Source organism: Pungitius pungitius, chromosome 5 (assembly GCF_949316345.1).
Source record: "Pungitius pungitius chromosome 5, fPunPun2.1, whole genome shotgun sequence".
Classification (NCBI taxonomy): domain Eukaryota; kingdom Metazoa; phylum Chordata; class Actinopteri; order Perciformes; family Gasterosteidae; genus Pungitius; species Pungitius pungitius.
Window position 1 is genome coordinate 15868859 of NC_084904.1, and position 14173 is coordinate 15883031.

Sequence of the window (14173 nt, forward strand, 5' to 3'; positions counted from 1 at the left end):
TTGATCAAAGTGTGTAGCCTTATTGTCACGGAGGACATGCTAGGCACAGACATGCTCAGGAGTCTGCCTAGTTTAGGGTTTGCATGTGGGAGTTAGGACGGTCTGAACAACCTTGGTTTCATGATTAATATGAACAACACATTCTCTCCTTCCAGTCACTTCTCCATCTAGTCAGGTTCTACAGAGAGAATGTGGGTCTCGGCTCTGTCTGCCAGGTTCGGACCGCCTCAGTCTGGGGAGGACGTGGAACACCGGGTCAAAGGAGCTGTCGTTCAGCCCGACAGCGCCGAGTGTCCCACAGTTGAGCTCGAGCTAAATTGGTGGTTCGATGGAGAGTAATTAAGAGAAGATAAGAAAAGCAACTAACGATGGAAAGTTAGGGAGCGGGAGGAGGACGTAATACAGGCATGATTAGGGAAATGAAAGCATGTATTAGTAAGTGGAAAAAAGAGAAAAAGACAAAGGATATTGGGCTTGTAAAAAGAATTGTGTTCTAATGTTATGGAAAGAAATATTGGGGATATTGGGTTGAAAGGTAAAAAAAATCTCATTGAAAATGAAGCTAAAAATCATTATCTTGTGAAATGTTTAAAAAAAAAGTCTAAATATGTTAGTTTGGGAAATGTCAAAGTAAATTTGGTCAAAAAATGTTTAAAAAAAATCAAAATATGTAAAGTCGTAAAATGTCAAAAAATGTCATTCAAAACTATTAAGGAGAGAAAAGCAAAATAAATATGTGGTCAAAATATTTTGAAAGGAATTCTAAGTTGGTTAGTCAGAAAAATTGTAACAAGATAAACAAACAAAAAAACAAAGGTTTGAACATCAAATATGTCTGGAAATCTAATTTCATATAAGAACTATGGTAACCTTCCATGCCAGCAGCTGTATGAACAGTGTGACTGCTGAAGCTGCTGAAGCTGCTGAAGCTTTTTAAAATCCCTGCCGGGATGTCAGAGAGCTTTACACGTCATCCGTGACGTAAGATTCTACTGATGTCTGAAGCCTGAGAGCACTGACCTCAGTCCAGACCATATGGGAAGTTAAGTGAATCAAAGAGGACGGACAGCACCCTCTTGTGACACATCACATTCATTATGAAAAAGTGGTCTGTGGGGAGGAAGCAATTCGGTCCTTTATAAATTCTAAAGTAAAATCAGTGACATTGGAATTTTTCATTTTGTTAATGTGAAAGGCAAAGTAATTCAAAGCAAGCAATTTGAAATATTTGTTTTTGGTGGAGGTTCCCGGAACATTTTCAGATGACTCTTCTGGAAAGTTTTAGCCAGGAGGGGCGCTTCTTGTGGATGTGTGCGGTCTGTGGACATTCGCTTTCACTGGCTGGTCAGGACGGACTCGTACTTTGAACTGGGCCAAGTTTCTCGCCATGTGTGCCTCTCCATTGTTAACGGGCAGCAGCTCCCTCTGCAGGGGGCCTGTAGCTGTTCAATGGGACGTCCTGCACTGCGAGCTACTCTCACCAGAGGATCAGAGCACAACCTTCTGCCCGCCTCAGTATTTTGGTCTCAGTTACTACTTTCATTTACAACAAGGTTACAGAGGATACTGCATGGTGAGTTTTCTAAAAAAAAGAGTTTCACTTATTTCTTGTTGTCTTCATTTAATTTGCCTCAAAGCTAAGTTTTCACCTTTTATTCTGTTATCTTTTAACATTCTTCCTCACTCTCAGTATTTAGAGTTTACCTGGCAAGATGAGACTGACTTTTGGGATTTTGCCCATCAAGGAGAACACGTGTGCTTCTCTGTCTAGTGTCACAGTTGTACTGTGTCTTATCAACCTCCTCCTAATGGCCCTCATATGCCGTAAGAACCACCACCACAATTCCCGATTGGACCACACAAAATACCCCACTCCCCCCGGCCCCACGCCGTGGCCCCTTGTCGGCAATCTGCTCCAGATGGGCGACCAGATTCACCTTTCTCTAACCCGCTTGAGGCTCCAGTACGGCGATGTTTTCAAGGTATGCACAGTAGAACGTTTTTGAAATGTTGCGGTCGGACAGATGATTGAGATTTTTTTTTTTACTTGTGTCATTGGTTCCCGTCCTTCACTCTAGATGCGTCTGGGCTCTTTAACCGTCGTCGTCCTGAGCGGACACAACACCATCAGACAGGCGTTGGTTCGGCAGGGAGAAGCTTTCGCCGGGCGACCCGATCTCTTCACTTTTTCTGCCGTCGCCAACGGGACAAGCATGACATTCAGTGAGAAGTATGGACCGGCCTGGATGCTCCACAAGAAGCTCTGCAAGAATGCCCTCAGGTCCTTCTCCCAGGCGGAGCCCAGAGAGTCTGGTGCCACCTGCCTGCTGGAGGAGCATGTCTGTGCTGAGGCCGCTGAGATGGTGGAGGTGATGTTGGAACAAGCTGCTGCTGAGAGGCAAACGGGCCACAAAGTGATGGGCATAGATCCGGTGATGCCCCTGGTAACCTCGGTGGCAAATGTCGTCTGTGCCCTCTGTTTTGGCAAAAGGTACGACTACAACGATAAGGAGTTCCTCACTATAGTACACATCAACAACGAGGTCCTGAGGATCTTCGCGGCGGGAAACATGGCTGATTTTTTTCCTGTGTTTCGTTACTTTCTGAGTCCATCTCTGAGGAAGATGGTCCAGCACATCCAGAGGATGAACGGATTCATGGAGCGCAGCATCGAGGAACACTTAAACACCTTTGATAAGGTAAGATGGCTGGCTCATAAAAAACACATATCGAAAGGAAATTGCAGAATTACACGGATTACAGGATTGAAGTGGTGTTTTTATTTTAGGCTGTCAATGTTGATTGCTTGTTGCAAAAAAATGGATGGAAAAATTCTTTAAATCATTTTAAAATTTAAAAGAAGGGGACATGTTTCATATGTTTACCACAACCAAGCCACCACAAAGATTTGTTAAATATATTAACATGGAATTAATTCATTAAGAACAATAAGAACACCGGTATATCTTAACCACAAAAAACATAGACACTTTTAAAGTATAATTTTCTTCATATTAGTCCCACTAATTCAACTTCCACCACTTAATCTGGCATTGCACCCATACAGTCGTAGCTGTGAGGGAAAATGCAGCCAAAAAATAACAAACAAGTTCCCTGGGAAGGACCTTTGTTCTTGTGCAGAGTGGCTACAAATTTTGCACGCACTCTAATTAGGAATTAGCATCCCACTGGATGACACGTGTCATTCCATATCTGATGGCTCGTTTTCTAATTATTGCATTAATAACAAACATTCACATGCGCATTATGTTCAATCATTGTTGATGCTACGTCTAGTCCTATCACGTGTGTTTCTGGATTGCAGAACTGTATTCGGGACATTACGGATGCTCTGATTGCACTCTGTGAGGAAAGAGAAGAAAACAAGGATACATCTCTGCTCTCCAAGTCACAGATAATTCACACTGTCATAGACATCTTTGGAGCAGGTGGACGGAGGCTTCACATTACAAATGGGTTAAATTGATAAGGATTATTACCCTCCTTTAACTGCAGTTGTGTTGTTTGTAATTTTCTAAAGGATTTGACACCATCATTGCTGGTTTACAGTGGAGCCTGTTGTACCTGATCAAGTATCTTGATATCCAGGACAAAATACACCAAGAGATAGGTACTGTCTCTCATTTCTTTGTATACAAAGATGAATTATCATCCGGAAGTGAGCCAGAAAACTCTAACTGGCTCATACAAAAGAGTTACCATATGCATCTAAAGATAAATAAATAATGCAAGTTTGAATAGCGAGGGCCCGTCCAGCTTCTGGTGGTATGAATGACTCAATTCTCATTGTCCCGAAACAATATGGCTGAGAAATGATTTAAATTAATAAGCTAAGAAATCTGGCTCGGGGTTTATTATTCGTGTGCCAAAACTGATAAAACTGTAAATAAATAGTACATGGTGATGCACACATACAGTGACTGTAAATATTTAAGATATCAAATAGATCCAAAGTGAATAGCTCCTATTTGTCAGAAAAGTACAACAAATGTGTTTTTAAGGAGACAAAGGTGTCAAAATGAATCACAAATATCATCACCACACACCATAGCAATCACCAGTCAACCCAGGGACCTTCCAACAATCCGAAGGCCAGAGAAACTCAAAAGATCGGTCCAATTTGCTGACGCCAGAGCTGAAGCGGGTCGAAAGAACTGGTTCCATCTGTTCTGAGAGAGAGAAAGAGAGAGAGAGAGAGAGAGGGAGAGGAGACAGGATGAATCAGAGAGGGAGGCTCACACAACCAGAGAAAGGAAGAAAGGAAGGAAGGTTACAGAGTTGTTCCCACCCGACACAAAGGCAGGAACACGCAAGGCACATGATCTGAACACACAGTAAGAAAACTGTTCACTCTTCGCTTATTTTAAATGCAACTTAAGTCTGAGTACAAAATACTCTTGTGTAAAATAAAACACAGTTTTCTGCAACGTCATAGTGTTGTGTTCTCTTTCGTAGACGATCACATCGGCTCAGCCAGACTGCCCATGTTTTCGGATAAGCCCAAGATGCCTTTCACGGAGGCGTTCATATATGAAGTGTTTCGCCATGCTTCATACGTCCCGTTCACCATTCCTCACTGGTAAAACAATGCTTTTGTTTACAGTACTTTCATGTTTACAGATTTTAACACCTAACTCCATTTTTCTCCCCTTCAGCACCACGAGAAACATCACCCTGAACGGATACTTCATTCCCAAAGACACATGTGTCTTCATTAACCAGTATCAAGTCAACCATGATGTGTGAGCACCATTACATTTGACTTTCACAAAGCAAGTGCATTAATTCAGAGTAAAGTTATTCAACTCCTGCTTTTCAGTTGTGGAGAATGTGATTTGGGGTTTTATTGCTTTTATTGGTCCTTTTTTTTTTTCTCCCTCCTAGCGACCTTTGGGGCGACCCGGACAGATTCCGTCCTGCACGCTTCCTGGGATCCTTGGGACTCCTCAACAAGGATCTGACGGAGAAGGTGCTCATCTTCGGCATGGGGAAGAGACGCTGTCTCGGTGATGGATTAGCACGCTTGGAGATGTTTGTGTTTCTCACTACGCTGCTGCACGGGGTGCGGATTGAAAATGTCCCCGGTCAGCAGCTGGATCTCAGCACCGATTTTGGTCTGACTATGAAACCACGTCCCTACAGGATCACCATCTCCTCAAGGTTTTAGACCAAGTGATTTTTAGTAGCCACCATATTGGGATAACCTAGTAATGCCGCAGAGATACAGTTCTTCGCTTTGGGCCACAAACTATACTCAGGCAGGTTTCATCCACATTCCCATGAGCCCTCTCCCTCCTCTCCAACTCTTATAACCTCCTCAACCCTCATCCCCGCGATGTCCTCTTCTTCTTCTTGTCCTTATCCTTATTCCTACGCTTCCTCTTTTATCATATCATCAAAGCAAACACTGTTGAGCAAGGCGTTTACATCTCCAAAGTGACGCACACTCACACACAACCTGATTAGATGCATTTCTGGACATTTTTGTGGGGTGGTAATGAGGACAGCTGAGCTAAACGCCAAGAAACATGGCCGACTTGACGAAAAAGGAGTCAGGCAGAATGAGTCTTCCTTTATGGAAAGTTTGAAAGTTGTTTTCATTAACTTTCAAACTTGTATCAATGCAAAAGTCTACTGAGGCCTAGTCTTTTTCTTGATTTTACTGACACGTCAATTAAATTTAAAATCTAACTTTAACTTATTTTATAGACCATCATGTTCAACTTTTGTGTCCAGCAGATCAACTTGCGTTCCAAAAAAGTTCAAATTTGTCAAATCAAGTGACAAATAGTGGTTATTAGCCTTTATATCCAGTTATTCAACTTTAAACAATAGTGTTTCAATAGTTCTTTCACAATATTAGAGTGAATAAATGTTTACTTTAGTACACACGTTTCTTTGGTCCAGACTGTTTTGCCAAAACTGACAACTTTCTCTAACTCTAAACATGATTAAATAACCTCTTGAAATATTTGATCTTATCACCATATTATCTTAGGAAAATAATATAATCTTTGTCTCTTGTGAGAACCGAAGTACTACAACACATCAATATTGTGAAGTAAAACTTTAACTTCTTGTTGAATATTGTACCATCTGAAGTTTTACTTATAACTTTAATAAAAATAGGGAAATGATTAACTTATGTGTTGCTGTGACATTATTTGTCTATATTGTAGAAGTAGTGTAACTCTTATAGTGTTCAATGACTTAACAAAAAAAAACGTAGGCCTTTATTTACCGTATTAAAGGCTTTCCAGTCTTGCTGTGTGTGGTCATACAAACCTCACAGTGGTGAATCTGTTTGTGAGACCTCTGGCCTCTCATCAACCCTGATCCCTCTGTACTGTCTGCGTCTTTGTCTCTCACTTTGTTTCTGTCCACAGAGCTCACAGTGTGATTTAGACTATCATTGAAGAATAAGCAAATTACATTGAACATGTGCTGATGGCGTCTGATCTAAAGCCGCAAATTAAACCCAGCACGCAAAGCAGGCAATCGTGGCTCTAATGTGGTGCAACGCAGAAGAGAATTTGTGAGCAATGATGAACGGTTCATATTTATATCAAGGAAAAGAAAACCTTGGAGGCCTAGTTAATTTGTTTTATTAACAATGACAAATCTAACAATGCTCTCCTATAAAAGATGTAAGATGTTTTCACCAGGATAGTCTAATCTGTCAATATTAGCGTTACATTACATACATTATTCCTATTGATCATCCCATTGATTACATCCATCACACCAACACAATTCTTCCTGTCATCACTGAGGTCACAAGTAAACCAACACCTATTTTATGTCACCCATCCCTCCAAAGGACCACATTAAAAATGAAAATGACAGAGAGAACACTGAAGAAATGGTCCAAACAATCCCAGTGAAACACTCCAATTGACTTTTATACATAAAAGACTTCAAATGTCCTGGTCCACTGTCTGTACAGACCTCAGCAACAGACATTTGGGCGATTTCTGTGCTTTACACATTTATCTGGGATTTGTTGCTTTTGGCCTTCACTCTTGTTGCTTAACTGGAAGGTTCAGTGTTTATTAAGAAAGAAAAAAAATCACTGATTTGTCTTGCATGACAGGTGTGAGCGTCTCATCAAGGATGCATTCAGATGTAGAGATGTTCACGATCAAAAGGGTTTTGTAAAGTTGCAAAGTTTTCATTTAATTCAAAATCCAAAGTATGCTGCTCGTATTTACTGTGTATTCCTGTATGGCACATGGAGGGGACAAGTCTGAGATCACGTCCCCCAGTGCACTCAGAGACTTGTTGATTGACTTATCCTCCTGCATATGACGGCATGTAGGGGAATTTAATGTGTGAAACATCTCATACGGATTGATTATCCTCACAATAACAAAACATCTGAGCAAACCTGTAGCTGGTGGTCCTCTCTCACGGCCGGCCAGGTCCACGAGGCTCGGCCTCCCGCTGCTCCCATGCGTCAGACTCTTGATGCAAACACAGAGAAGGGCAGAAGAACTCTCCGCATTCATCTCTTGGGAAACATACACAACAGAAACGGCTCTTAATGATGCGTTACCCTGTGGCTGCAAATTAATTAAATTATTTTTGTATTATTTAACTGGAATCCATCATTTGGATATAATAGATTATTTTCTAGTTTTTCATAAAATAGTGGGAAGTGATACATAATAGTCATGAGATTGCAATTTCCTAGAACTGAAGAGTCCAAAAAATAGTTTAAAAACCATATAAAAACAAAAAAGCTGCAATTTTGAAATGACTTAAATCATCAAATGATTGTAATGAATAATTAAATTTTACAGGACAGTCAAGTTTACGATTAAAACTGGAAGCATAATTAAAAACAAAAGTTAGTAAGGAAAAGGTCCCTCATTAACAATCTGGTCTTTGTACTGACTTAAAGGATATCATATATTATTCTACTAAATGTTGTAAATCATTTTTTAGTGCTCCCTATGATTAAAACACTAGGCTCATCCTACAATGACTCTGCTGACCTGAGGGAGTCTTTAAAACAAAGGGTGTCCTCTTCCTACAGGATGCTGATTCACCGTTTGGCTGCTCAGCCGCCCACCGTCCACTCCAGTAATGATGTACCTAGCTGCCGCTCCGCCACACTGACTGTGACTAACGCGATTAATCCAAACCATTTAGCAGGGCCCTGTTTGAACTTGGCAGCATGGCACAGGACAGAAGAACTCACTGGTGGAAGCGATGTGTCTGTTGGCGCGGGCCTGCTGGAACAGAGCGCAAAGCTCCTGGGCACTGGAGGCCTCTTTTGTCTCTGCTCCTTGGGCAAACACAGCCCCTTTTCTGTTCCTCTTGATCTCCACCCGCCTTGCCGGACTATGGGACCGGGGCTGTGCCTGGGCCTCACCAGCCGGGCTCACAAACAGGTCCCGCAGCCTGTCACTGTGCAACTGCAGCATGTAGGCCAAAACCCGAGGTAAAGGATATGGGTGTAGAGAAAAGAGGACTGCAGGGCCAGAGAGGAAGAGTGTTGAGGGAGTCCATGCGGTTGATGTACTTTCCCATCTCCAAGATAATACTTTGGTGACTGTTACCGTGAAGACAAAATACAGTTCTCCTGTATGATGTCAAATATGGCATTAAAAGATGTTGGCATGATCCCAGGGTTGTTTTTTTCTCTGTTCCCCTCCATGGTGTAAGTCTTCCCTGAACACGTTTGGCCAAATGCAAAGATACAGACGTGGAGACCTTGAGAAGCCTCAGCGTGGAACATCATGTCAAATTGAAACTGCCTCGGCCCACGAGGTGTCGCCACAGTGGCGGAGTAATCATCTATTTTCTCCACAGCGATGGTTCGCCCCAGGATAACCTCTGTTTGGTTCACTGGTCGAATTCGACAAAACACTCACAAATTGTGTCAAAAAGCGAAGGTTAAACTGAAACAAATTTCAAGGATAAATGTCTGATGCTGACAAATGTGTAGCTTTCATGTCTTCCACCATGTGGAAAGTGTTCTTCTGAGCAGACACTAAAACCATGGATGCAAGAGATGGACTTGTGAAACAATTGTAGCGCAGGCACAGAATCTGATGTTATACAACAAGACTAATGGACGTGGGTCTCGACAGCTTTTGAAGATATGAGAATCACAGTTTCTCTTGAAGACATATTAGTCCAATATAATCATTTACTGTGGTCAACATGTTTATCTATGGTAGTCATTTACAATTTACAGAACTTTCTCCGCTTTTAATGCAGTCCAAAGCCAACTGGGACAGTTTCTCGTATTAAAGACAAACATGACTCATATTCATCTAACCTGAGAAGTGGATGAAAACATTGAGATTATTATTATATTTCAGATAGCTAAAGGAAGGCAAAATGGAAATTGACACTACCTGTGACTATTCTAAGAAGTCCTTTTTAATTTATATCAGACTGTTAATGATCTCTAACCGGTCCTGGTCAGTGGTCTCTCTGTATTTACTGTCTTCTTTGTCCATCTGCTGACCGTCTGCTTTGTATCGTGCTTTGACAAGAGCCACATTCTCCTCAATCATCAGGTCTCAGTCTCAGTTCTGGTCTCATCCACTGCACTGCAGATTGCATGAGCCTATACAACAATACAAAGTGGTATGTATAGAAGTCATGAAAAGGTGATGTCAAAGACAAACAGAAATATTTTCTGCATCCAGCTTAATGGATGTTTGAATGCATTCAATACATGGCTAGTTTACAGGCTGCATGTTTGAACAGCACCTAGCATCAGTATAAGCTGATTAGAAGCAGGACGCTGCAGGGTGGCTGAGGGATGGGAGTGATGGGAGTGATGGGAGGGATGGGAGGGATGGCAGTGATGGGAGTGATGGGAGGGATGGGAGTGATGAGAGGGATGGGAGGGATGGCAGTGATGGCAGTGATGGGAGTGATGGGAGTGATGAGAGGGATGGGAGGGATGGCAGGGATGGGAGGGATGGGAGGGATGGGAGGGATGGGAGGGATGGGAGGGATGGGACTCTTCTTTGCCTCCAGCAGCTCAGGGAACTCGTTCTGGTATAGGCTCTCTTTAATTTCCTCCAGACAGGCTTTAGCTCCCTCTAGTGGCCGACGTGGTTCATTGCAGGACTCCAACAAAGACTGTTGTTAATCTGGAAGTCCTTTGTTCTCAGAGTGTCCACCTCCCTGAACGACTTCCTTGCTGCTCCTGTGATAATGCTGTCAACATTTCTTGGACTTTCCCTACTCCTTGTCTAGCCATTTGCAACTCTTGCAGCGCTGATCAGTCACAATGCAATTTTGTGACATAGATATGAATGAAGGCATGACTCACTGGCACCCTTGTGGCTGCGCAGGAGATCAAACCTGCTGCAGAACATTTCCAGCATTTTGCTTTAAAAGGAAGACCGGAACAACGATGGTCCCAAAAGTGTGTATGACATTTAAAAAATATGCTCAAATATGGTAATAAGGATGTGAAGATGAAGACTGCCAAATTCCTAAGTAACCTTTTCTCTAAGCCACTGCAGGGCATCCTCATTACTCCTCGTTTTCTCAGCTGTTTGGTCTTCCATTAGCTGCTCATTCTGTGTATTCAGGGCCTGCAGGAAAATGACAAGGCAAAGAGAAGAATGAAAACTGTAAATACATGAAACTGTTTCATCTTATGTTTCATCTATATCCCCTGTAAAAGGACAGATGAAGAATGGAGAAGAGATTTGAGTTTGCGGGTATTTTTAAAAAACTTTAACACTAGTGAGGACTAAGTAGCCTACATGAGAGTTGCAGAAGCCGGCACTAGATACTGAGGACAAAAACAGGGTTGATTAGGTTTGATATAGCAAAAGCACTTTGGTAGATGGTACTGAGGGTGAAATGGGCTGACCATTAATGACCGCAATACAGCGCTCCCAATCCACGTTCTTCTTCTCAAACTTCTCCTGGTAGAGGTCTAGGATTCTCTCCAGTGTTCATCTTGTTCTGGTGGTTCGATCTGATCTTCTGCACGGTCCACTCCTGATCACACAATCACCTTTGCATCACTGTTGCAGGCCTTTTTCCCCCTAACGCCTCTCCTCATCTGGTTCTTCCATGCAGTGGGCTGAAAGTCCTCATCCAGTTCTTGCACCGTTTCCAGGTGTCTTCGCTTCATCACTTTCATGTCCTCAGTTGTCTAGTTCTGGATTTGTAGTTTGCACACAAACACGTACACAAAATAGCATCCTGGTTGCCTTGCATATCTATTGCCTCCTAGGCCCCACCAGCAGCATCCGTGCAGCCATGTGAGTGTGAAGAAAGAACACCACACAGCACGGACAGTGACTTCATTGTGTGTCTGCGTGTCTTCTCACTGAACAACTCGACACAGTTAGGTCACATGTCTGCTTAAAACACAGTTTCATTAGTTTGGAGTCATCTGTTTTGCTTGGTGGTATAACTCCTGCTCTGTGTTGTTTCCCAGCAATGATGCTGGTTATTTTACCTCAGTGATGCAGAGCTCTGTTGAATCGTATGGGATGTATATCCTGACATCTTGTTGGCTCTGAGATTCTGCAGGCTGATCGGCATCACTGCTCGCTGGCGGATCAGAAACTAATGAGCCTGCAAGAATAATATTCTGTAAATCAACATATAGCTTGTAACTGTTTGTAATAAGGGTACAAGTCATATGATGCATGACTGCAACCTATTTCTAACCTGAAGCCTAAAAAAGTCTGAACCCGTAAATAATCCTCTAAACACACTATGAGCACGCTTTCCAAAGATGTTCCCTCGGTGAGGTCTTAAACTTAAATCCAGGCTCACAAATATACAGTATTTGTCCGACATATAAATACATACGGATACACAATATAATCCTCTTCCACGTCTTTAAAACAAAGTTTTTTTTGTCTGAACGGACCTCTTCACCCACAGCTGGAAACGACTGATGCAGTAATAGACACAGGAAAGAAAAGAAGAGCAACAGCAGGGGTTGTAATATTTTCTTCTATTGCCTAATTATTTTGCAATGTAGGAAATCTGTTCTGTTCTAGTTTTTTTTTATAATACATTAATATTTTATTTAACTGACAAGACTCCACTTCTGGGGAAAATAAAACACGTAAATATCAGTTAAACATTTTACATTTTATTCATAGTGTTTAGAACATGTTTTACATCTTTATGATGATGAGAGATTTGAGTGCCATTTATTGTGTTTACATTTTAAACTAAAATCAAAAAAACAAACAAAAAAAAGTTAATCCATTAGCGACCGTGTTAATAAAAAAATGAAATTCCATAAAATGCCTCCACTATGAATATTTCTACACAGTCGTCTCTTACATTCCCGTCCCTCCCCCGTCTGGGTTTCCTCAGACAGGAATGTGGGTGTGCCGTCCCGCTGCTACTTTCTTGTCAGAAACACCTTTCACCAGAGAAACAGAAGTTGTGACAGCAATCACAATGCACGGTGGGGGGGGTATCTGTTTTGTTTCGTCAGGTTTTTACAATTAACAATTGTTTCCACTTGTGTAATTGTGCGTGTGGAGTGAGAGTTGTCTACCTGCAGTTCTGTCCGTGTGCCGGTCGAGCTGAGAGTTGTCAAACATTGCACACGGCCTCTCGTCCTTCAGCTCTCGAATGCTGCCCGGTAAATCCTCCAGCACATGGGCTGTGGCGGGGGCCCGTGCAGGTCCAGGCGATGACAGCGGACCTACGGGGCAGTCAGACCTGTCTCTTGTCTCCCAGGCTTCTGAGGAACAAAGTTACACCCAGTAGGTGTGTGTGAAGCCAGGAGGACATTTTGTCACTCAAAGCACAGAAACGACGTGGGAAGTAATGAGGCATGGAGTACACTAAGGAAAAACAGTATGCATGACAAACATTTTTCATTGTACAAAAACATCTTGATAAAAGATGGTGGAGCTTATCTTGAAATAATGTGTACTTAAAGCGGGCCATTTCTTAAATATCTCACAGACCGCTGCACACAAAACATTCTGCATTGAATTCCTGTGACAGCGAGTAGATAAATGTGCATACTTCCGTCTGTTGTCTATTACTCTGTGTAGCTTGTTGCCAATCTGGTTCTAGCTGAACTTTATGTTCAGATCTACAGCCAAACCCTGCAGTTTGTTCTGATAAACTGAATGCTCAACCAAGCACCTGAAATATTTAAATCTCATCGAACTGAACCCGTGAGCCTGCATCAGAGTATTTACTCAGAATAGCTTCTTCTATAACTTATGATATACAATACAGATATTGACATGGTGCAAAGGAAGAACCACTTTAGGCATTTATTGATGTTTTACACTCACTTTGCTTGCCTGCAGGGGCCACACAGTGATGTCTCCCCACTTTCTTTCCCAAGAAGGTCAGTGAATAAGATCCATTCTCAGCTCCAGATGAGTTCACATACATTGTGTATATAACTAGGAGTTGGCTGCTCTTGTTTTTGGTCTTAGTGTTGGAAAATAGGCAACTATGTTGTCCAAGATCTGCAGAGAAAGGAGAGTTAAACTAGTTTTAAAGGCCCAAAGGTCCTCAAAAGTTTATACTTATACTTATAAAGTTTTAATTTATATGCTTAAGATCACAAAAGATTTTTCTTCTCCATTACTCTTGTTTAACCTTGAAACTGTTTGCAGATTTTGAAAAGCTCACACAGCAGATTCACTCTGGGAGTGTAATCCCTTTGGCAGCCAAGCCACTATAAGCTACAAAATTAAAAAATACATAGTTTTATGTTTTAATTTTACTGTACTGTTTAAGAACAAATCTCACACATGGCAAGAATTGATCCGATGCCAGTTATTTTACTGGATTAATTCATTTGAATTGACAGTGAAATGACATTTGGGAAACACAAAACAAAACTTTCAAAAATCCAAACCATGCATATGATTTAATAAGAAAACACATTAACATACAAAAGAGTAGAGAACAGAACAGACTAAGTGAAGAAAGCTTGATGATAAAAACTCTACCTGGTCTGATCCCTTCGTTGTGATTCACAGTAGTTTGAAGAGCTGCTTCTCACCGGGAACGCAAAGCACGCATTGGTCCTGATCTCAATGGGGAACCAAACTCTCAACAGTCTTTAATTATTAAACCTGCAGAGATGGAGTTTCACCGAGCACTGCCTTAAACGCCACGGAGTCTGCTGGTAAAAGGATGACCCGAACGGTCCTCAGGTTTC

General features: G+C 41.9%; 2 protein-coding genes across 3 annotated transcripts; one reads left to right on the forward strand and one right to left on the reverse strand.

Moving 5' to 3' along the window:
* The first annotated feature begins 1440 nt into the window (after positions 1 to 1440).
* On the forward strand, positions 1441 to 6108 carry LOC119225620 (cytochrome P450 1A1). 2 transcript variants are annotated; one of them, XM_037483608.2, is made up of 8 exons: positions 1441 to 1573; positions 1691 to 1982; positions 2079 to 2699; positions 3326 to 3449; positions 3542 to 3631; positions 4477 to 4600; positions 4677 to 4763; positions 4906 to 6108. In XM_037483608.2, the coding sequence occupies exons 2-8, from the start codon at positions 1713 to 1715 to the stop codon at positions 5186 to 5188; spliced, it is 1599 nt and encodes a 532-aa protein (XP_037339505.2). In that variant the 5' UTR covers positions 1441 to 1573; positions 1691 to 1712; the 3' UTR covers positions 5189 to 6108. The 2 variants fall into 2 exon arrangements, with proteins under 2 accessions (XP_037339505.2, XP_037339506.2); XM_037483609.2 differs by having other exon boundaries at positions 1468 to 1573; positions 1772 to 1982.
* Positions 6109 to 7428: 1320 nt separating this feature from the next.
* On the reverse strand, positions 7429 to 9551 carry si:dkey-96l17.6 (uncharacterized). Its single transcript, XM_062562179.1, has 4 exons — positions 9479 to 9551; positions 8602 to 8874; positions 8225 to 8497; positions 7429 to 7484 (listed from the first exon to the last, which is right to left on the reverse strand). The coding sequence occupies exons 1-4, from the start codon at positions 9549 to 9551 to the stop codon at positions 7429 to 7431; spliced, it is 675 nt and encodes a 224-aa protein (XP_062418163.1).
* Between the last annotated feature and the right edge of the window lie 4622 nt (positions 9552 to 14173).